We start from the raw sequence: 21,897 nt of genomic DNA, 5'->3' as shown, positions 1-21,897 counted from the left end.
CACAGAGAAACACTACAAGTCACATGGCAACAGGCAGGGATATTAATACTACTCTTAAAGAGAGAGACGCTATATACTCTGTGTATACAAGAGGGAAACAGATGACTGGGAATTATAATACCATCTAAACACCTTAAGATGCTGTACTAGTCATCTGAGGTCAGGAGTTTGAGACCAGCCTGGACAACATGGAGAAACCCTGTCTCTACTAAAAATAAAATAGTCGGGCGTGGTGGTGTGCATCTGTAGTCCCAGCTACCTAGGAGGCTAAGGCTGGAGAATTGCTTGAACCTGGGAGGCGGAGATTGCAGTGAGTCGAGATCACGCCATTGCACTCTAACCTGGGTGGCAGAGGGAGACTCTATCTCAAAAAAAAAAAAAAGATATCTATATGTAGATATATGGTATACTAGGCTATACTTTTGTAACCATTTTTTTCTTAGTAAAGTTTATTATATTTACATTTGTATAGCTATATATGTAATTATAATAACACATTTGTTTCCTTTACAAAAATAGCAGTTCCTTCGTTTTTTTACATTAGTTAGGATATTGGTTTAAACCAAAATCACAAATCTCAAGTAACAATCCAAGTGGGGTAAGTGGTGTAGAGTGCTGTAGGAGCTTCATGATGGTGTCAGGGACTCAGGGTTTTTTTCTCATGTTGCTGTGTTTTTCTCAACATGTTTTCTGTCTCAATCCAAGATAGCTTCTCCAGATTCTGTCCCTATATCTGTATTCTAGCCACTTACAAGAAGGGTTAGGAGTCAGAAGTCATTTCCTTTCTCTTTAGATGCACATCCTCAGAGTTGGACACATTTATTTTATCATTCCATTGATGAATAACTGAAATTGCAAGAGAGGTTGAGAAATGTAGATTTTAGCTAGGTGTCCATATGTAAAGCTTAGGGGTACTATTACTAAAGAAGGAAGAAGAGAGGCTGGGGGTACTGGCTCATGCCTGTAATTCCAGCTACATGGGAAGATTGCTCAAGCCCAGAAGTTTGAGGCAGCAGTGTGATTGTATCACTGCACTTCAGCCAGGACAGAGTGGGACCCTGTCTCAAAACCAACCAGATCAGGAAACAGGCTTTTCAAGGAGGTAAAATAAGCTATTAAAGATCGTATACCTAAGAAGTAGTAGAATGGGCTTTGAATATAGGCCTATCTGATACCAAAGTCTGAGTGTTTTTTGTTTTTTTTTTACAAAACTTTATTGGCTTTCTAGCATCTCTTGTTTACAGGTACTTTAAATTTTTCAGACTAGTAAGAAATAGCAATGGACTCTTTCAAAAGAATTCTGACATTTATGAATATTTAACTTTGTGACAGCCGGTAAGAGTTTATGATACAGGTAATGAATAAATAATTGCTTTTAAATTGTAATAACAGAATTGTAAAAGGTCAGATTTTGATTTTGACAGTTGGAGTTAAAGTTTTCCTTTAGGAATTAACTTGATTGTTAAAAATTCACATGCAGTTTTGTATACTGATCAGATTTGGGGATTTTTATATTTTTCTCCAGATTGAAAATAGCCTTATTGTTTCATTCTTACTATATAATTAGGACATGTTTATTCTCAAAGAGTTTCCAGAGACTGCAAAGTAGTATGAAGAAGAACGTAAAAATCATTTATGATCTTGCTATCCAGAGATAATCATTGTTACCATTTAAGCTATGCCTTTCAATTTTTTTCCTCTGTTCATTCATTATATGTGATTTTTTTTTTTTCCCGCCTAAAAAGTGATCATGTTCATAGTCTGACAATAACAACAAAAGCCAGTTTTACTGAAACATACCAGAAACACTCTTTGGTCATCTTGCTTGATGAGTGACTTGGCACTTTGGATGACTTTTTCCATTCTCACTTAGCTATATCACATTAGTGTAGTAATCAGCACAGGGTGTACTTTGAAACACTTTGGTGAGCTAATATCTTCTCCTATGTGTTTAGGTAGTAACCAATGAACCTGTAATGTGAGGATTTTTAAGGCACAGTTTGAAGATCAGGATTTCTGACTGTGTGAGGTTTTTTTTTTTTTTCCTGTATTTGAAACATCCACTTAAAATTAACTTTTTGTTATTGAGGGAACATATTTAATTTGCTTTCTTTAGCAAAGTATTTATACTTTTGTCATAACTAAGTAGATTACTGTATAATTTTTCATTTAAACTGGTACATTTTTGAGAATGAAAGGGGGTACTACAAATATTTAAAATTTGATATATTTTTGGAATATTTACTTTTTCAACCATTAAAATAGTTTTTATTGATTATAGATTAAAATACTTTTTCTCTTTTTTCAAAAACCATTAAAATGGCTCAGTTTTTGGGAGGCCGAGACGGGTGGATCACGAGGTCAGGAGATCAAGCCATTGGCTAACACGGTAAATCAAAAAATATAGCTCCGCCTGTATTTAAAGGAGAATGGTGTAAACTCTTTTTTGCACTCCAGCTTGGGCGACAGAGCGAGACTCCGTCAAAAAAAAAAAAAAAAAAACAATTTATAAAACATTTTGTTGAACATTATAACAAAGTTTTTACATGGACTTCAGTTGAATATTTAAAAACAAAGTATTTTTGGTAATAACTATATTTTTATCAGTTTCTCGGTCAAATATGTCACTAATATTGTGTCACTGATACTTTTCTGAATCATATAATGATGTTCCATATGGTTTTACTAGTTTTAATTTTTTCATAAAACTGCAATATTTTACAGTTACATTTTATACTTTGTGGTTGTTAACTTCCACAGTTGATGCTTCTCTGTAAAATATTTTTAGTTGCCGGCCGGGCGCGGTGGCTCAAGCCTGTAATCCCAGCACTTTGGGAGGCCGAGACGGGCGGATCACAAGGTCAGGAGATCGAGACCATCCTGGCTAATGCGGTGAAACCCCGTCTCTACTAAAAAAAATACAAAAAACTAGCTGGGCGAGGTGGCGGGCGCCTGTAGTCCCAGCTACTCGGGAGGCTGAGGCAGGAGAATGGCGCAAACCCGGGAGGCGGAGCTTGCAGTGAGCTGAGATCCGGCCACTGCACTCCAGCCTGGGCGACAGAGCGAGACTCCGTCTCAAAAAAAAAAAAAAAAAATTTTTTTAGTTGCCAATATACTTTATATATGTGCTGCTGTACCCAGTTAGCTCAGGAAAAATTTTGCTAGATGGAGAATATTCTTAATTCTAATTTTTTTCTTATTGAAAATTATAGACTGGGCACAGTGGCTCATACCTGTACTCCCAGCAGTTTTGGAGGCCGAGGCAGGTGGATCACCTGAGGTCAGGAGTTCGAGACTAGCCTAGCCAACGTGATGAAGCTCCTGTCTCTACTAAAAATACAAAAAAAAAAAATATATTAGCCAGGTGTAGTGGTGGGCACCTATAATCCCAGCTACTCGGGAGGCTGAGGGAGGAGAATCACTTGAACCCGGGAGGTAGAGATTGCAGTGAGTGGAGATCATGCCACTGTACTCCAGCCTGGATAACAATAGCAAAACTGTCTCAAAAAAGAAAAGAAAATTATAAATATATCAGTCCCAGTATTTTCACAGGCAATGTCCTTTTGCCTGTATTAAAGGTACTCTCTTTACTTTTCAATTTTTATAGAGACAGGATCTTGCTGTATTGTCCAATCTAGTCACAAGGTACTCTCTTTGATACAAATAAGTTGTCCCTATTTATTTTACATGTTCCACCAGATTTAAGTGTTTCAAAATTGTAGGCCTTCTCTAATTTTCTTTCTTTCTTTTTTTGAGATGCAGTCTCGCTCTTGTCACCTAGCCTCTAGTACAGTGGTGTAATCTCAGCTCGCTGCAACCTCTGCCTCCTGGTTTCAAGCAATTCTTCTGCCTCACCTTCCCTAGTAACTGGGATTACAGGTGCCCGCCACCATGTCCAGCTTTTTTTTTTTTTTTTTTTGTATTTTTAGTAGTGACGAGGTGTCACCATGTTGGCCAGGCTGGTCTTGAATTCCTGACCTCAGGTGATTCACCCGCCTCAGCCTCCCAAAGTGTTGAGATTACAGGCGTGAGCCATTGTGCCTGGCCTGTAATTTTCTTTCATCTACTTAAAAATAGAAAGACTTGGCTGCATACAATGGCTCATACCTGTAATCCTAGCACTTTGGGAGACTGAGGTGGGTGGATCACCTGAGGTCAGTAGTTCGAGGCCAGCCTGGCCAACATGGCGAAACCCTGTCTCTACTAAAAATACAAAAATTTCAAAATGAAATCTTGTGTACCATTTGAACTCTCATTTAATTTGTTAGGTTCTTCCTTGTTTGAAGGATATATTTCAGTATCCTGGCAGACTTTGTTGATGATAATTGGTATTTGCCAAAAGCTTCAAAAGCTGAAGGTTTTCTGGAGCTTTATTCATTAAACTTGTTTTTGTTTGTTTGTTTGTTTGTTTTTTTAAAGAGATGATGTCTCAGTATGTTGCCCAGGTTGGTCATGAATTCCTGGGCTCAAGTGATCCTCCCATTCCAGCCTCCCAAATAGCTGGGACTACAGGTGTGCGCCACCATGCCCAGCTCACTAAACTTTAATTTCGATCAAAGGTTTTCAACTGATTTTGAATGGGATGCAACCAATTTCTGGAGACTTATTTTTTTTTTCTTTTTTTTTTTTTGAGACGGAGTCTCGCTCTGTCACCCAGGCTGGAGTGCGGTGGCCGGATCTCAGCTCACTGCAAGCTCCGCCTCCCGGGTTCACGCCATTCTCCTGCCTCAGCCTCCCGAGTAGCTGGGACTATAGGCGCCCGCCACCTCGCCCGGCTAGTTTTTTGTATTTTTTAGTAGAGACGGGGTTTCACCGTGTTAGCCAGGATGGTCTCGATCTCCTGACCTCGTGATCCGCCCGTCTCGGCCTCCCAAAGTGCTGGGATTACAGGCGTGAGCCACCGCGCCCGGCCAGGAGGACTTATTTTTAAAAAGACTCACTATTGAGACATTGATTGAATTTATAAAGTAGGTTTTTAAAAGTACTAGCCTCGAAAGTCCAACGACAGGTTGCAAGGAGAACACACATATTGCTCTGTTGCACTATTTTGTTGTATTCAGTATCAGTCTTATCCTTAAAAATGTAACTCTGGGAATATGAAAACATTTATAAATGTTGATGTTTGAATCTTACTTGTTAATAGTGATGTCACTAGAGCTCCCATGATAAATGGAAACTACTTCAGTGGTTTTATGCAAATTGTCTGCCCATCCATTTTCCGGAGAAATGAAAATTTAGAACTCAGTTTTTATTGGATACAGTGATGGCTTTATAGCCCATTGCTCCTGAAAAGGCTTATGAGATAATAAAATGGTTACCAAACAACAAAATAAACAAACAGTTGTAGACTTACACAATATAATAAATGATAAAACCATCTAAAAGTTTTCAGACTACTGACTTTGCACATACTTCATTTGCACCCAGCCTGCGATTTCCCACTGACTTAGCCAGCTGGTGGCCTAGCGTGTCTTGTGGTCACTGTACATGCCACTGCACTGCCTGGCATACCAGATAACCAACAGGAGCACCAGTGTCAAATATTTCTCCTAATATTTTGCAAGACCATAGAGAGTTAATTACCCATGGTTGCTTAAGTCTGAGGATACTTTTCAGTAAGTCTATATGCTTCCGTTGCAAAGAAGAAGTTTTGTTGAATCTGTAAAGAATCAGAACAAGAAAGATGGAATTATCACTACTTACTTCTCTTTCAAATGTCATCACTTGTTCATGTGGTGAAAGCACTTACACACTACTAGCTGATAACTTGGCCAGAAACTAGATATATACAGTAGAGATACAAAATCCATTCTGGTTTTAGTGTATTTTGATATAATGATTGTTAATAGTTTCTTTAAAATTTAAAATGTTATTTAATTTTTTATTTAAAAAATTTTTTAAATGGAGACAGGGTCTCGCTGTGTTGCCTAGATTGGTTTCAAACTCCTGGTTTCAAGCAATCCTCCTGCCTCGGCCTCCCAAAGTGCTGAGATTACAGGCGCGAGCGACTACACCTGGCCCAATAAAAAGTTTCTTTTTAAAAATGGTAAATCAGAGACACATGGTAAGCTGAATGGGATGCTGGGACAATGATTGTAAATCAAGATTTTCCTGGGCATACCAGGGCATATGGGAAGCAGCACAGAGCTAGGAGTGGGACACATAAGTCCTGACTCTGACTTTTTTGTTAAGAGACAGGGTCTCACTCTGTTGCCCAGGCTAGAGTGCAGCAGCACAATCACAGCTCACTATAGCTTTGACCTCCGTGGCTCAAGCAGTCCTCCTGCCTCAACCTCCTGAGTAGCTGGGACTATATATGTGTGCCACCATGCCCGACTAGTTTTTGCATTTTTGGTGGAGATGGTGTTTCTCTACATTGCCCAGGCTGATCTCAAACTCCTAGATTGAAGCAATCCTCCTGGCATAGCTTCCCACATCCCCTGCTGGGATTACAGGCGTGAACCACCGCGTCCGTCTGACTCTGCTTTTTCTTTTCTCTTTCCTTTTTTTTTTTTTTTGATGGAGTCTTGCTCTTTTGCTGGGCTGGAGTGCAATGGCGTGATCTCAGCTCACTGCAGCCTCCACCTCCAGGGTTCAGGCAGTTCCCCTGCCTCAGCTTTCCACGTAGCTGGGATTATAGGCATGCGCCACCATGCCCAGCTAATTTTTTGTATTTTTAGTAGAGACGGGGTTTCACCATGTTGGCCAAGATGGTCTCGATCTCCTCACGTCATGATCTGCCTGCCTCAGCCTCCCAAAGTACTGGGATTACAGGCACGCGCCACCATGCCTGGCTGACTCTGCCTTTTAAAAGCCTGAACAGGTAACCTCTCTGAGACTGGATGTATTAGGGTTCTTCAGAAAAACTGAACCAGTAGGACACACACACACACATACACACACACACACACACACGTTGCAGTCTTGAGTTCGAGTATATATCTGTCTCTCTGTGTATGTCATGCCTGTGATAAAGTTTAATTTATAAGTTAGGCACAGTAAAATTAACAACAACAACTAATAGTGAAATAGAACAATTATAACAATATGCTGTAATAAAAGTTATGTGAAGGTGGTTTCTGTCTCTCTCAACATATCTTATTGTACCATACTCATCCTTTTTGTGATCTGTCAGCCTGATAACTGAGTCGGCTACGAAGTGACTAATGGGCAGATACCGTATACAGAGTAGATGCCCTGGACAAAGGAATTCATGTCCTGGGTGGGATGGCATGAGATTTCATCATGGTACTTGGAATGGTGTACAATTTAAAAGTTATGAAATGTTTATTTCTGGAATTTTTCATTTAATATTTTCTGACGGCAATTGACTGAGGGTAACTAAAACTGTGGAAAGGGAAACTCTGTGTGTGTGTGTACATATTTTATATATTTTTAAAATTAGGCTTTCCTTCCCCCTCATCCACTTAATAAGTCCTGTCAAATCTATGTTACAAACTTTTTTTCAAGTCATACCCTTCTTTTCTGCCATTGTCAGTGTTCAGCTCCTCAACCAGACCATTAAAATTACTTCCTAAGGCTGGTTGTGGTGGCTGATGCTTGTAATCCCAGCATTTTGGGAAGCCAAGGCGGGTGGATCACTTGAGGTCAGGAGTTTGAGACCAGCCTAGACAACATGGTGAACCCCCATCTCTACTAAAAATACAAAATTAGCCAGGCATGGTGGTGCACGCCTGTAATGCCAGCTATTTGGGAGGCTGAGGCAGGAGAATCGCTTGAACCTAGGAGGCAGAGGTTGCAGTGAGCCTAGATGGTGCCATGCCACTGTACTCCAGCCTGGGCGACTTCATTTTTTTTTTACTCAACGATGGCAGATGAAACCCTTCATAAGTTGTCTTCTACAAAACTTTATAATCTTATCTCCCTATCCCTCTTATCATTCGGAACTTCTTGCTGTTCTTTTTAGACGTAACTGAGTTTTCTGTTGATCTCATGCCTTTGTGCGTGCTGCTGTCTCTGTGTAGAATCACCCTCTCCCCATCTTCCCCATACCTCAAGTTCCTGCTCTGATGTCACCCCATGAAGCCTTCCTGGATTCCCATCCTGATCCCAGAACACTCTTACACATTCATGTGGAGGCAAACTTGATCCTTCAAACTCTTTTTTCTTTTTTGAAACAGGGTCTCAGTCTGTCACCCAGGCTGGAGTACAGTGGTGTAGTCACAGCTCACTGCAGCCTCAGCTGCCTGGGCTCAGGCAATTCTCCCACCTCAGCCTCCCAAGTAGATGGGACCATAGACATGTGCAACCACACCTGGCCAGTTTTTAAATTATTTGTAAAGGCGAGGTCTCACTGTGATGCTCAGGCTGGTCTCAAACTCTTAGGTTCAAGCAGTCCTCCTGCCTCAGCCTCCCAAAGTGCTGGGATTACTGGTGTGAGCCACTGCGCCCAGTCGGTCCTTCAAACATTGAATTTCAGATGAGTTTGTTCCTAAACTGACCAAGGAACTCTTTGAACTGTAGTGTGAATTTAATGGAACTGCCTTTCTGCAAGCAGTTCATATCTGATAACATCACTTACCATCTTTCTGTACGTCAGTTTGTATATTCATTTAATTGTTTTATTGAAGTGGTTTTTGAAATGTATTCATAGGTACTTGGGTAGAGGCTGAATTCTTGGGGATTTGGGCCTCTCACAACTGGCTTTAGCAAAAGCATTTCATTCTTAATTTGTTACGTATTGGGTTTCTGGGTAAAATTTTAGATGAAGAGAAGTATTGATATCAAAAACAAAATTTAAGATTCTTGTTTCATTTCTTGTCTACCTGATTTTTAGTAACCCATGTGACTATCTTTATCTGTTTTCTCTCTCACGCCCCCCAAGAAGAAACAAAACCTAACCCCTGAAATCAAGGATATTTTATCTTATTCACCTTTGTTTCTTATCTGTTGAATGAATGCAAAATATGTTAATAGAAGTTAATGAATAGCATCTAATTTTTATTAATTTGTTTATTTCAGTTATCAAGTGGGAATCCTGTATATGAAAAATACTATAGACAGGTAAGATTTTTGTTTCATTGTTTGCCTAGATTGAACATCAGGTATACTGTCAACTCTTGATTGTATGCCTGTAGATTACCAGCTAGCTTGATAAATTTGGCATGTCTTGTTTTCAACTTCTTGTTTACAGCCTCCTACTTTGAGTACTTAATGCATTTGACAAGCTCCCAGAGAAATGAAGGAAAGATAATTAAGTCCAGGTACTTAGTTGTCTTAAATATCTATGTTGAAAATTTATGTATTTGATAGATTTATTCAGATATAAATATTCCAAATTCTTAAGACAAATACAAATAACTTCTATGTTGTTTTTAAGACTTATTAAAGTATAATTTTCACAAAGTGAAAAACATGACTTTTATACAAATATATAATGAGCATGTATCACAGATTTTATTCAACTCATTAATTACTGGTTAATTAGCACAGATATACAGCCTCTGGTCAGATATAAAAATGGGAATATGGCTGGGCACGGTGGCTCACACCTGTAATCCCAGCAATTTGGGAGGCCGAGGCGGGTGGATTACCTGAGTTCAGGAGTTCAAGACCGGGCTGGCCAACATGGTGAAACCCTGTCTCTACTAAAATACAAAATTAGCTGGGTTTGGTGGTGCATGCCTATAATCCCAGCTACTCGGGAGGCTAAGGCAGGAGAATTACTTGAACCTGGGAGGCGAAGTTTCAGTGAGCTGAGATTGCGCCATTGCACTCCAGCCTGTGCAAAAAGAGTGAAACACCATCTCAGAAAAAAAAAAAAATGGGAATATGAGTTATAGAGATTTACATACTTCACCAGACAGTATTCATTTGTGTTGGTACGGATTGGTATGGCCGGGAGTCACTTGCATTGCTATCAGTTTCTATTAACCTCTACCTCTACAGAGTATAAAGCAGTCTAGACAGTAGAAAGTCATCAAGGGTGCATACCATAGATCAGATGATAATTTCTTCAAGGTGTAGGCAATCTTATTTGCCCAATTTCAAGTATCAGATTATTTTTTCTAACAGTCTCCCTACCTTATGATTATGATCACAGAAAAGGCTGGTTTCATTATATTTGGCCTGACTATTTACATAGTTTCAGCAAGTATTAATTAAACATTATAGGCCTCTTTGGTTTTGACTTGCAAATCAAGAGCTATAAACTATTTAGCACCTTCTAAGGTCAGAGAGTAATTTCTGCCTGAAAAATATCAAGGATCTCAGACTGTACTTTTTAACGCCCCTGTTATATTTGTTCTTCTATTTTAAGGCTATGCTCCAAACCTTAGAAATTCTCTCTACCATATTTCACCTTCAGTACATATAAATATGAGTGAATTTATTTCATCTTGTGGTTTCCCAGATTTGCTAAGGTTCCTAGCCTGTTGGTAAGTGACCTTACTTTACTACCTGTGAGGCTGGGATCTTGTAAACCAGGTAGCAGCCCAGTTTTCTTGGGAGATCTTTATGATATTGGTGTCACATAAAGTCAGTACTTGTTCTTTAATCTTTGTTTTGTTTGAGTAAAAGAAGTCATTCTCAAATAATGGCCTTGTTTTACACAGTTGACTTATCCAATTACATCCTGATAAGAAGAAAAACAAATTGTTGTTGAACCCATGTAATAACTATGTTGCTATAAAGCGTAGACACATTCCATACAAGTATTTGTCTTTGAATTCTGAGGGGTCAGTGAGAATCAGATACTATTGATGGGGAGAAACCAGAGCAGAAAAATTGAAAATTCTAAAAATCAGAGTACCTCTCTGCTTCTCCAAAGGAACACAGCACCTTGCCAACAATGGAACAAAGCTGGATGGAGAATGACTTTGACAAGTTGACAGAAGTAGGCTTCAGACGATCGGTAATAACAAACTTCTCCGAGCTAAAGGAGGATGTTCGAACCCATCGCAAAGAAGCTAAAAACCTTGAAAAAAGATTAGACGAATGGCTAATTAGAATAAACAGCGTAGAGAAGACCTTAAATGACTGATGGAACTGAAAACCATGGCACAAGAACTACGTGATGCATGCGCAAGCTTCAGTAGCCAATTTGATCAAGTGGAAGAAAGGGAATCAGTGATTGAAGATCAAGTGAAATAAAGGGAATCAGTGATTGAAGATCAAATGAATGAAATGAAGCAAGAAGAGAAGTTTAGAGGAAAAAGAGTAAAAAGAAATGAACAAAGCCTCCAAGAAATATGGGACCATGTGAAAAGACCAATCTACGTCTGATTGGTCTACCTGAAAGTGAAGGGGAGAATGAAACCAAGTTTGAAAACACTCTTCAGGATGTTATCCAGGAGAACTTCCCTAACCTAGCAAGGCAGGCCAACATTCAAATTAAGGAAATACAGAGAATTCCACAAAGATACTCCTCGAGAAGAGCAACTCCAAGACACATAATTGTCAGATTCATCAAAGTTGAAATGAAGGAAAAAATGTTAAGGGCAGCCAGAGAGAAAGGTCGGGTTACCCACAAAGGGAAGCCCATCAGACTAAAAGCGGATCTCTTGGCAGAAACTCAACAAGCCAGAAAAGAGTGGGGGCCAATATTCAACGTTCTTAAAGAAACGAATTTTCAACCCAGAATTTCATATCCAGCCAAACTAAGTTTCATAAGTAAAGGAGAAATAAAATCCTTTACAGACAAGCAAATGCTGAGAGATTTTGTCACCACCAGGCCTGTCTTACAAGAGCTCCTGAAGAAGCACTAAACATGGAAAGGAATAACCGGTAACAGCCACTGCAAAAACATGCCAAATTGTAAAGAGCATTGATGCTAGGAAGAAACTGCATCAACTGATGAGCAAAATAACCAGCAAACATCATAATGACAGGATCAAATTTATATATAACAATATTAACCTTAAATGTAAATGGACTAAATGCTCCAATTAAAAGACACAGGCTGACAAATTGGATAAAGAGTCAAGACCCATCAATGTGCTATATTCAGGAGACCCATGTCATGTGCAGAGACACACATAGGCTCAAAATAAAGGGATGGAGAAAGATCTACCAAGCAAATGGAAGCAAAAAATAAAAAGCGGGGGATGCAATCCTAATCTCTAATAAAGCAGACTTTAAACCAACAAAGATCAGAAGAGATAAAGAAGGCCATTACATGATGGTAAAGGGATGAATTCAACAAGAAGAGCTAACTATCCTAAATATATATGCACCAATACAGGAGCACCCAGATTCATAAAGCAAGTCCTTAGAGACCTACAAAGAGACTGAGACTTCCACACAATAATAATTGGAGACTTTAACACCCCACTGTCTACATTAGATAGATCAACGAGACAGAAAGTTAACAAAGATACCCAGGAATTGAACTCAGCTCTGCACCAAGCAGACCTGATAGACATCTACAGAACTCTCCACCCCAAATCAACATAATATACGTTCTTCTCAGCACCACATCACACTCATTCCAAAACTGTCCCCATAGTTGGAAGTAAAGCACTCCTCAGCAAATGTAAAAGAACAGAAATTATAACAAACTGTCTGTCAGACCACAGTGCAATCAAATTAGAACTCAGGATTAAGAAATTCACTCAAAACCGCTCAACTACATGGAAACTGAACAACCTGCTTCTGAATGACTACTGGGTACATAACGAAATGAAGGCAGAAATAAAGATGTTCTTTGAAACCAGTGAGAACAAAGACACAACATACCAGAATCTCTGGGACACATTTAAAGCAGTGTGTAGAGGGAAATTTATAGCACTAAATGCCCACAAGAGAAAGCAGGAAAGATCTAAAATTGACAACCTAATATCACAATTAAAAGAACTAGAGAAGCAAGAGCAAACACATTCAAAAGCTAGCAGAAGGCAAGAAATAACTAAGATCAGAGCAGAACTGAAGGAGATATAAAAAAACCCTTCAAAAAAATCAGTGAATCCAGGAGCTGGTTTTTTGAAAAGATCAACAAAATTGATAGACCGCTAGCAAGACTAATAAAGAAGAAAAGAGAGAAGAATCAAATAGACGCAATAAAAAATGATAAAGGGGATATCACCGCCTTTCCCACAGAAATACAAACTACCATCAGAGAATACTATAAACACCTCTATGCAAATAAACTAGAAGATCTAGAAGAAATGAACACATACACCCTCCCAAGACTAAACCAGGAAGAAGTTGAAACCCTGAATAGACCAATAACAGGCTCTGAAATTGAGGCAATAATTAATAACCTACTAACCAAAAATAGTCCAGGACCAGATGGATTCACAGCGAATTCTACCAGAGGTACAAAGAGGAGCTGGTACCATTCCTTCTGAAACTATTCCAATCAATAGAAAAAGAGAGAATCCTTCCTAACTCATTTTATGAGGCCAGCATCATCCTGATACCAAAGCCTGGCAGAGACACAACAAAAAAAGAGAATTTTAGACCAATATCCCTGATAAACATCAATGCAAAAATCCTCAATAAAATACTGGCAAACCAAATTCAGCAGCGCATCAAGAAGCTTATCCACCACGAACAAGTTGGCTTCATGCCTGGGATGCAAGGCTGGTTCAACATACGCAAATCAATAAACATAATCCATCACATAAACAGAACCAAAGACAAAAACCACATGATTATCTCAATAGATGCAGAAAAGGCCTTTGACAAAATTCAACAGCCCTTCATGCTAAAAACTCTTAATAAACTAGGTATTGATGGGATGTATCTCAAAATAATAAGAGCTATTTATGACATACCCACAGCCAATATCATACCGAATGGGCAAAAACTGGAAGCATTCCCTTGAAAACTGGCACAAGACAGGGATGCCCTCTCTCACCACTCCTATTCAACATAGTTTTGGAAGTTCTGGCCAGGGCAGTCAGGCAGGATAAAGAAATAAAGGGTATTCAATTAGGAAAAGAGGAAGTCAAATTGTCCCTGTTTGCAGATGACATGATTGTATATTTAGAAAACCCCATCATCTCAGCCCAAAATCTCCTTAAGTTGATGAGCATCTTCAGCAAAGTCTCAGGATATAAAATCAGTGTGCAAAAATCACAACCATTCTTATACACCAATAACAGACAAACAGAGAGCCAAATCATGAGTGAACTCCCATTCACAATTGCTTCAAAGAGAATAAAATACCTAGGAATCCAACTTACAAGGGTTGTGAAGGACCTCTTGAAGGAGAACTACAAACCACTGCTCAATGAAATAAAAGAGGACACAAACAAATGGAAGAACATTCCATACTCATGGATAGGAAGAATCAATATCATGAAAATGGCCATACTGCCCAAGGTAATTTATAGATTCAATGTCATCCCCATTAAGCTACCAATGACTTTCCTCACAGAATTGGAAAAAACTACTTTAAAGTTCATATGGAACCAAAAAAGAGCCCGCATTGCCAAGACAGTCCTAAGCCAAAAGAACAAAGCTGGAGGCATCATGCTACCTGACTTCAAACTATACTGCAAGGCTACAGTAACCAAAACAGAGAGATAGACCAATGGAACAGAACAGAGCCCTCAGAAATAATATCACACATCTACAACCATCTGATCTTTGACAAATGTGACAAAAAGAAATGGGGAAAGGATTCCCTATTTAATAAATGGTGCTGGGAAAACTGGCTAGCCATATGCAGAAAGCTGAAACTGGATCCCTTCCTTACACCTTATACAAAAATTAATTCAACGTGGATTAAAGACTTAAATGTTAGACCTAAAACCATAAAAACCCTAGAAGAAAACCTAGGCAATACCATTCAGGACATAGGCAAGGGCAAGAACTTCATGACTAAAACACCAAAAGCAATGGCAACAAAAGCCAAAATAAACAAATGGGATCTAATTAAACTAAAGAGCTTCTGCACAGCAAAAGAAACTACCGTCAGAGTGAACAGGCAACCTACAGAATGGGAGAAAATTTTTACAATCTTATCCATCTGACAAAGGGCTAATATCCAGAACCTACAAAGAACTCAAACAAATTTACAAGAAAAAAGAAACCCATCAAAAAGTGGTGAAGGATATGAACAGACACTTTTCAAAAGAAGATATTTATGCAGCCAACAGACACGTGAAAAAATGCTCATCATCACTCGCCATCAGAGAAATGCAAATCAAAACTACAATGAGCTACCATCTCACACCAGTTAGAATGGTGATCATTAAAAAGTCAGGAAGCAACAGGTGCTGGAGAGGATGTGCAGAAATATGAACACTTTTACACTGTTGATGGGAGTGTAAACTAGTTCAACCATTGAGGAAGACAGTGTGGCGATTCCTCAAGGATCTAGAACTAGAAACACCATTTGACCCAGCCATCCCATTACCTGGTATATACCCAAAGGATTATATATCATGCTGCTGTAAAGACACATGAACACGTATGTTTATTGTGGCACTATTTGCAGTAGCAGAGAGTTGGAACTAACCCCAATGTCCATTAATGATAGACTGGATTAAGAAAATGTGGCACATATACACCATGGAATACCATGCAGCCATAAAAAGGGATGAGTTCATGTCCTTTGTAGGGATGTGGATGAAGCTGGAAACCATCATTCTGAGCAAACTATTCCAAGAACAGAAAACCCAACACCGCATGTTCTCACTCATAGGTGGGAATTGAGCAAGAGAACACTTGGACACAGGGTGGGGAATATCACACACTGGGACCTGTTGTGGGGTGGAGGCAGGGGGAGGGATAGCATTAGGAGATATACCTAATGTAAAGGACGAGTTAATGGGTGCAGCACACCAGCATGGCACATGTATACATACGTAACAAACCTGCACGTTGTTCACATGTACCCTAGAACTTAAAGTATAAGAGAAAAAAAAAAGAAAACTATTTCATTCGGTTTACAGAAGCAGAGGCTACTAAGTTGAGCGTCTCAGAAAGGGCTTATGTACATGGCTACTAAAAAATAGAACATTATAATAATACCAACAGTATTCCAAGTAAATAACCATAATTAAATTTTCCACAACAGTTCATTCAGTCCTGTGTAATTCTTGTTCAGCTGAATCTTGGATTGGAAGTCTGCTTTTCTGAAGTACATCTTCTTCCAGACTGAAAAGAGTCCTGGAAATCCTGACTTCATCTACCAATATGGTCTGAAAGTCGTGTGATGTCAGCTGAGAAGTCTTTATCCAAAAATCCACTTTTTGAAATGCTAATAATTCAGACTATATCAAAAGTATAGTCGTTTTCATGAGGCTCTGAGACTCTTTGTTGAAGATATATCAGCTTCTGGCCTATAGCTTCTGGCCTTGCCTATGGCAGAGCCTTTAGGCAAGCATCAGAATACCTCAGAAACTGCCTATAGATGACAAAGACTAAATGTTTATATTATTAGGATAACCAAAAGAATGGAATATAGTAAAATTCTTTATTGGGATACGATACGTAATTATTTCATAGAGTTTGAACGATGTTTCCCCTGAATGCTTCTATATTTAATAGGTTATGTTGGGTATGGATATTTGTTTTCCATGCTGATCAAGAAGCAGGCAAAGAAAAGGAGTTCTGGAGAATTCTACAGGCAGGTTTCCCAACCCTTCTGCTTCCCCTTATTCCAGATTTGAAGGATTAGGCCATGTTTTTCTTCTTTGCCGAGTGCTTGATTTTTCCCATGTTCTACCACTTGAAAGAAAGGTTTTCCATTTTGCTTCTTTGCTAGGATTGGACTGTCCAGAATGCTTTGTACAGTATATGTTTACAGTAAACTTAATCTTTTAACTGAACTGGAAAAACATATCTCACAAGTATACTAGTATCTTGTTACCTTTCCCATGACTTTTTAAAATGTACTTTTTATTTTTACAAATGGAACTTTAGGAAATCTTTACAAAAATGAGGTTTTGTTTTTTTTTTTTTTTCCCTGTTTTTTGTTTTTTGTTTTTTTTCTGTTCTTGTGACCTCATTCTGTCTTAAAGGAAAGTCCCCGGTTACTTAAAATGATATGTTCCCTAATATGTTTTAGGAACTTAACAGCTTTAAAAATGTTTCTTCAAGTTTGTTATGGAATCACTGCTGGTTTTAGAGCTGCTGTTGCTTTGATTTGTTTTAAAGTGCTGCAGTTCCTAAGAGTAGGTATAAAAGTGAAAGTTGATTATTGAAAGATGTTTGAAGAGGCACGTGTAACATGTGCAACTATTCCTATTTGTCAAAAGACCTCTGTAGGAAGTGCTTCCCTTTTCTTCCTAGTGCCATTTAATTGGAATTTAAATGACAGCTATAGAAGATAGTGTTGATGTTACAACTCCACAAATTTGCTTTGAGATCCTCTGAGCTTTACTTTTCTCATTTGTATAGTAGGGCATGATTAAAAAAAAACACTTTGTAAATTTCTAGTGCTGTCTATATAGTACTCTACTCATATGTCTCTCCACATACTCTTTGACCCATGGTAGTCAAAGGATTCTCGTTCCTTTCTTGCAAAAGCCAGGTCCCAAATCACAGGGATGGAAGGCAGGTAAATGGTGATAATTTTGCCTTTGTATTTTGTTGTCAACTTATGGATTTGTATCTTTTCAGGTTGATACAGGCAATACTGGAAGGGTGTTTGCTTCTGATGCTGCTGCTTTCCTGAAAAAATCAGGGCTTCCAGACTTGATACTTGGAAAGGTAGTGTTTGTTCATTATAACTAGATTATGAGTTTGTAAGGAATATGTAGTATAGATGAACTGGATTCAAATTTAGAAAGACACCATCAAGAAATTTAGAAGTTAGAACCCAGTCATAGAAACCATTTTAATAATAGGATGAAGGGAATTTGTAGCATAGTGATTTACCCTCTTGAAAAGTAAGGTGTTTTTCAGATTTTTAGAAACAAACTACTTTTTAATAGGATAAAATGAGGAAGTAATAAGGACATTTGGTGGGGAGAAACAGTGAAGACTGGGAATCTTGCCACACACTCAAACTTGGCTCTATCCCTACTTCCTCTGTTATAACTGTCTCTGTTTAATGTGTGGTGAATAGAGTGGGGGATGAGAGGCTTTAAAAAGAGCACAAAGAGATGGAAAGCCCCTCCCCTGTCTACTCCTTATACATGATATTGATATATATTCAAAATCCTGAAAAATAATCACTATTAATAATTTAATTATTCACAAATAAACATTAATCATCTCAACTTGCACATAGAAAAGAATATCTTAAGGATCCAAAATCAAGAATAGTATGTACATTCTAGTAGAAAGAGCATTGGTGTCAGAGTTAGAACTTGGATTAGTGAAAAAGGCATGTGACTGGAAGTTAGAACTTAGGTTTCACTTCTTTCCCTGGTGACTTAAGTGTTCTTGAGCCAAGTCACTTACTCTTATTGGGCCGTAGTATCTTTGTGAAGGGTTGCACTAAATCAGGGGTGCCCAATCTTTTGGCTTCCCTGGGCCACATTGAAAGAAGAATTGTCTTGGGCCACACATAAAATACATTAATAATAGCTGATGAGCAACAACAACAACAAAAAATCGTTTAAAAACCCTCTTAATTTATTAAAGAAAGTTTATGAATTTGTGTTGGGCCACGTTCAAAGCTATCTTGGGCTGCATGTGGCCTGTGGGCTGCAAGTTGGACAAGCTTGCACTAAATAATCTTTAAGATTTCTTTCTACTCTTAATTCTATGATTCTTGTATCTGATTACCAGAGAGCATGAGGTTGTAAATAGCAGAGATTTCATTTATCATTCAGATGACTCTTAAAATATACATTGATATTTTCCCCCTAAATTTCAGATTTGGGATTTAGCCGACACAGATGGCAAAGGTATCCTGAACAAACAAGTAAGTTTCAGATATTCATATGATTTTTGTTTTTTGAGTGATTCAAAATAAAAAATAGCCAGCAGGGGTTTTTTGTATTTTGAAGCTAAGAATTGGTTTTTACCAGCATTAGGGTTTTGCCTAGGGCAAGTGTGTAACAATGAAAGTATTTCCAGTCACTAGATGTTAATAGAAGTCTTAATAGTTAGTGTTAGTTTGGTGACATTGTTCTCCTGGAGTTTATTTTTCTGTCTTTCAGAGAGACTTTGCTCTTTAATTAATTTTCCTAGTTACATAGTGTTATAAGTAAAAGTAAATGTTATTAAGTAAGTGTTAAGATGGTATTGTCTAGTAGATTTGAAGATTTGAAAGGAAGCTCTTGGTTAGTCACATGTGAGATGTGAGTATTCTTGTCTAGGTCTTACCCCTGATATATAAACCAAAAAATGGTTTATAAACCAGAAGTAAATTCTTGACCAGAATACATAAAAGTGGTTATGTCCAAGGGTGTTGAATACCATCAGTGTACTCTGAAGTTCTGATTGTTGGGGATGGATTTCAGAGTTGTATAAGGATTGAATTACAAGTTTGCTCAGTGCCACTACTCAAAGTTAGGCCTCCTCCCCACCCCCAGCATAGCTGAAGCAGGATCAAAGCCAGATATTGGAGAAATTTGATGAGAGGGTCAGAATATCCAGTCTTTTAATTAAGATTTCAGGGCTAGATTGTAGTCCCCATTCGAGTCTCTGTGTAGAAGGGCTACTTGGTATATTGGAGGCATAGGAAAACAAAATTCGTATGGGCCCACCTAGGTGCCATGTACTTAGTCAGCAAATATTTGTTGAGTACCTATGATGAACCAGGCTTTAGAAATATAGAGGTTAGCATGATAGATGTGGTCACTGTCTTAAGGTTTTACAGTGAAATAAATTTTTTACTTATAATTCTTGGAGTTTGGATATTGAGTTTGAGTTGCCTTATTACTTCCAGGTGGCTGGATTTATGAGTCTGCAGTTAAACTTTGAATTTCCATTGGAGGCATAGTTTTTTGTTTTGTTTTGTTTTGTTTTGAGACAGAGCCTTGCTCTGTCACCCAGGCTGGAGTACAGTGGCGTGATCTTGGCTCACTGCAACCTCTGCCTCCAGGATTCAAGTGATTCTCCCATCTCAGCCTCCTGAGTAGCTGGGATTACAGGCATATGCCTCCGCACCCGGCTAATTTTTTTGTATTTTTAGTAGAGATGGGGTTTCACTATATTGGCCAGGCAGGTCTTAAACTCCTGACCTCGAGTGATCCACCTACCTTGGCCTCCCAAAGTGCTGGGATTGCAGGTATAAGCCACCTGCCTGGCACAGATTTTTTAAGTTAGCATATGAATTGAAAGAAAAGAAACCAATACTTAATGAATTTCCATGTGACAAAAATGACACTAGGCACTTTCCTCCTGCAGCATGGTTTTTATTTTGTTGCTCATAATACATTGCAAGGTAGGTATTAGCCCCCCTTTTATGGAAGGGTTTTAGCTTGCCCGTGGCCTCACAACTATAAGTAGCAGAACTAGAATTTAATGGAAAATTATTTCACTTCATAGCCCATCCGTACTGTGGTAATAGACTTGATTACTTAAGAGTAATTGAATCTCAAATAGAGTGAGAAAAAAAGAGGGTCGTGTTAGAATACTTAGAATACCAGCAGTTAGAGAAGACATTGACTCCAACAGAAGAGACTTGAAAGGTCAGAAGAGACCTGGGAGGGATTTGTGAAGCTGTTTGGTGGAGGAGAGCTTCCAGGAGGATACTTTCCCAGGCTGCAGAGAGAATAATCAGGATGAGGCTTTTGTTTGTTTGTTTGTTTTAGGGCTGTTTGGTAGCTGGGAAATTATTTGTGACATAGGCGGTAGTTTTTCTAGCTAATCATAGGAGTTGAAGTCAGATTGCGCAGAAGGTTGTGGAATGAATGAGAAGAAAAGGGGATATCTTGAAATAGCATTTTTTCAAGAATTGAGTGAAGGCAAGGGATTGTAAAAAGCAGACAATCTGCAAGGTGGTAAGAATGGGTTATGAATTGGGTATGAAGGGTGTAGGGGAGAGTATGGGATTTGAGAAAAGTAGGAAGGGTTGATTACATCAGCAACTATACTAGGGTACTGACAGGTTGGACAAATTGTAACTGGAGTAAAGACTTTTGTTATCATGTCTATTCCCAGACACTAACTCAGAACAGCTGAAAACCAGTTGCTTCAGCTTCTTTGCATTTATTTATTAAGTTTTGGACTAAGACTTCAACTGCTAAAAATCCAAGGACTTTTGGGAGAGATTTATAAGTATTTTGAAGTTAAACTGTTACATAATTTTTTTTGATATTGCACAGTTATTTTCTGTAGTTTTTCTGGAATCACAGTGATTAAGTCATTTGAATTACTATCCCAGTTTCAAAATTTATAATCTCACAATCCAGAGATGACTTTTCATAACATTTTAGGTATTATTTTCTTCTGGGCTTTTTCTCTAATTCTTTTTTTCTCAATTAAATGATAAAATACATCTCTTAATATCATTAAATATTATTTGTATTTTTTTGGTTTGTCTGTTTTTTTTGAAACAGAGTCTCGCTCTGTCACCCAGGCTGGAGTGCAGTGGTGCGATCTCGGCTCACCGCAACCTCTGCCTTCCAGGTTCAAGTGATTCTCCTGCCTCAGCCTCCTGAGTAGCTGGGTCTACCGGTGCATGCCACCACACCTGGCTAATTTTTGTGTTTTTAGTAGAGACGGGGTTTCTCCGGGTTGGCCAGGCTGGTCTCGTACTCCTGACCTCAAGTGATCTGCCCACCTCGGCCTCCCAAAGTGCTGAGCTTACTACAGGTGTGAGCCACTGTGCCTGGCCCTAAGTATTATTTAAAACATTAGTATTCTGTATGGTTTCCACTATCTGTATGTATTTTCCCATTTATATTATTAATAATGATTCATAAATATTAGGAACATCTTTGTAATGGGATTTTTCTGCAAGATATTTTTGAAGCAAATATGCTACTTGTTGCTACATAAGACCTCTGTAGTAATTAAGAATTGTTTTATATTTTTAGATTGTAAGTATGTGTGCAGGTAGGTAGGTAGGTAGAGGGAGAATGC

General features: G+C 38.6%; 1 protein-coding gene across 3 annotated transcripts in view; it reads left to right on the top strand.

Annotated features, from left to right (window-relative positions):
- The window catches only part of EPS15 (epidermal growth factor receptor pathway substrate 15), a 167,694-nt gene that overhangs the window by 28,100 nt on the left and 117,697 nt on the right, over positions 1 to 21,897 (top strand). For 2 of the 3 annotated variants that reach the window (XM_050750498.1, XM_050750663.1), the window contains exons 2-4: positions 8,983 to 9,024; positions 17,536 to 17,625; positions 18,740 to 18,787. In XM_050750498.1, the coding sequence (XP_050606455.1) occupies positions 8,983 to 9,024; positions 17,536 to 17,625; positions 18,740 to 18,787 (180 nt within the window). Of the gene's footprint in view, positions 1 to 8,982; positions 9,025 to 16,091; positions 16,111 to 17,535; positions 17,626 to 18,739; positions 18,788 to 21,897 lie in introns of those variants that run through there. The other variant, XM_050750585.1, reaches the window with a different exon arrangement.

Source organism: Macaca thibetana, chromosome 1 (genome assembly GCF_024542745.1).
Source record: "Macaca thibetana thibetana isolate TM-01 chromosome 1, ASM2454274v1, whole genome shotgun sequence".
Taxonomy (NCBI): domain Eukaryota; kingdom Metazoa; phylum Chordata; class Mammalia; order Primates; family Cercopithecidae; genus Macaca; species Macaca thibetana.
The sequence above is the reverse complement of the archived record's forward strand: the minus strand, read 5'-3'. Positions and strand labels throughout refer to the sequence as shown.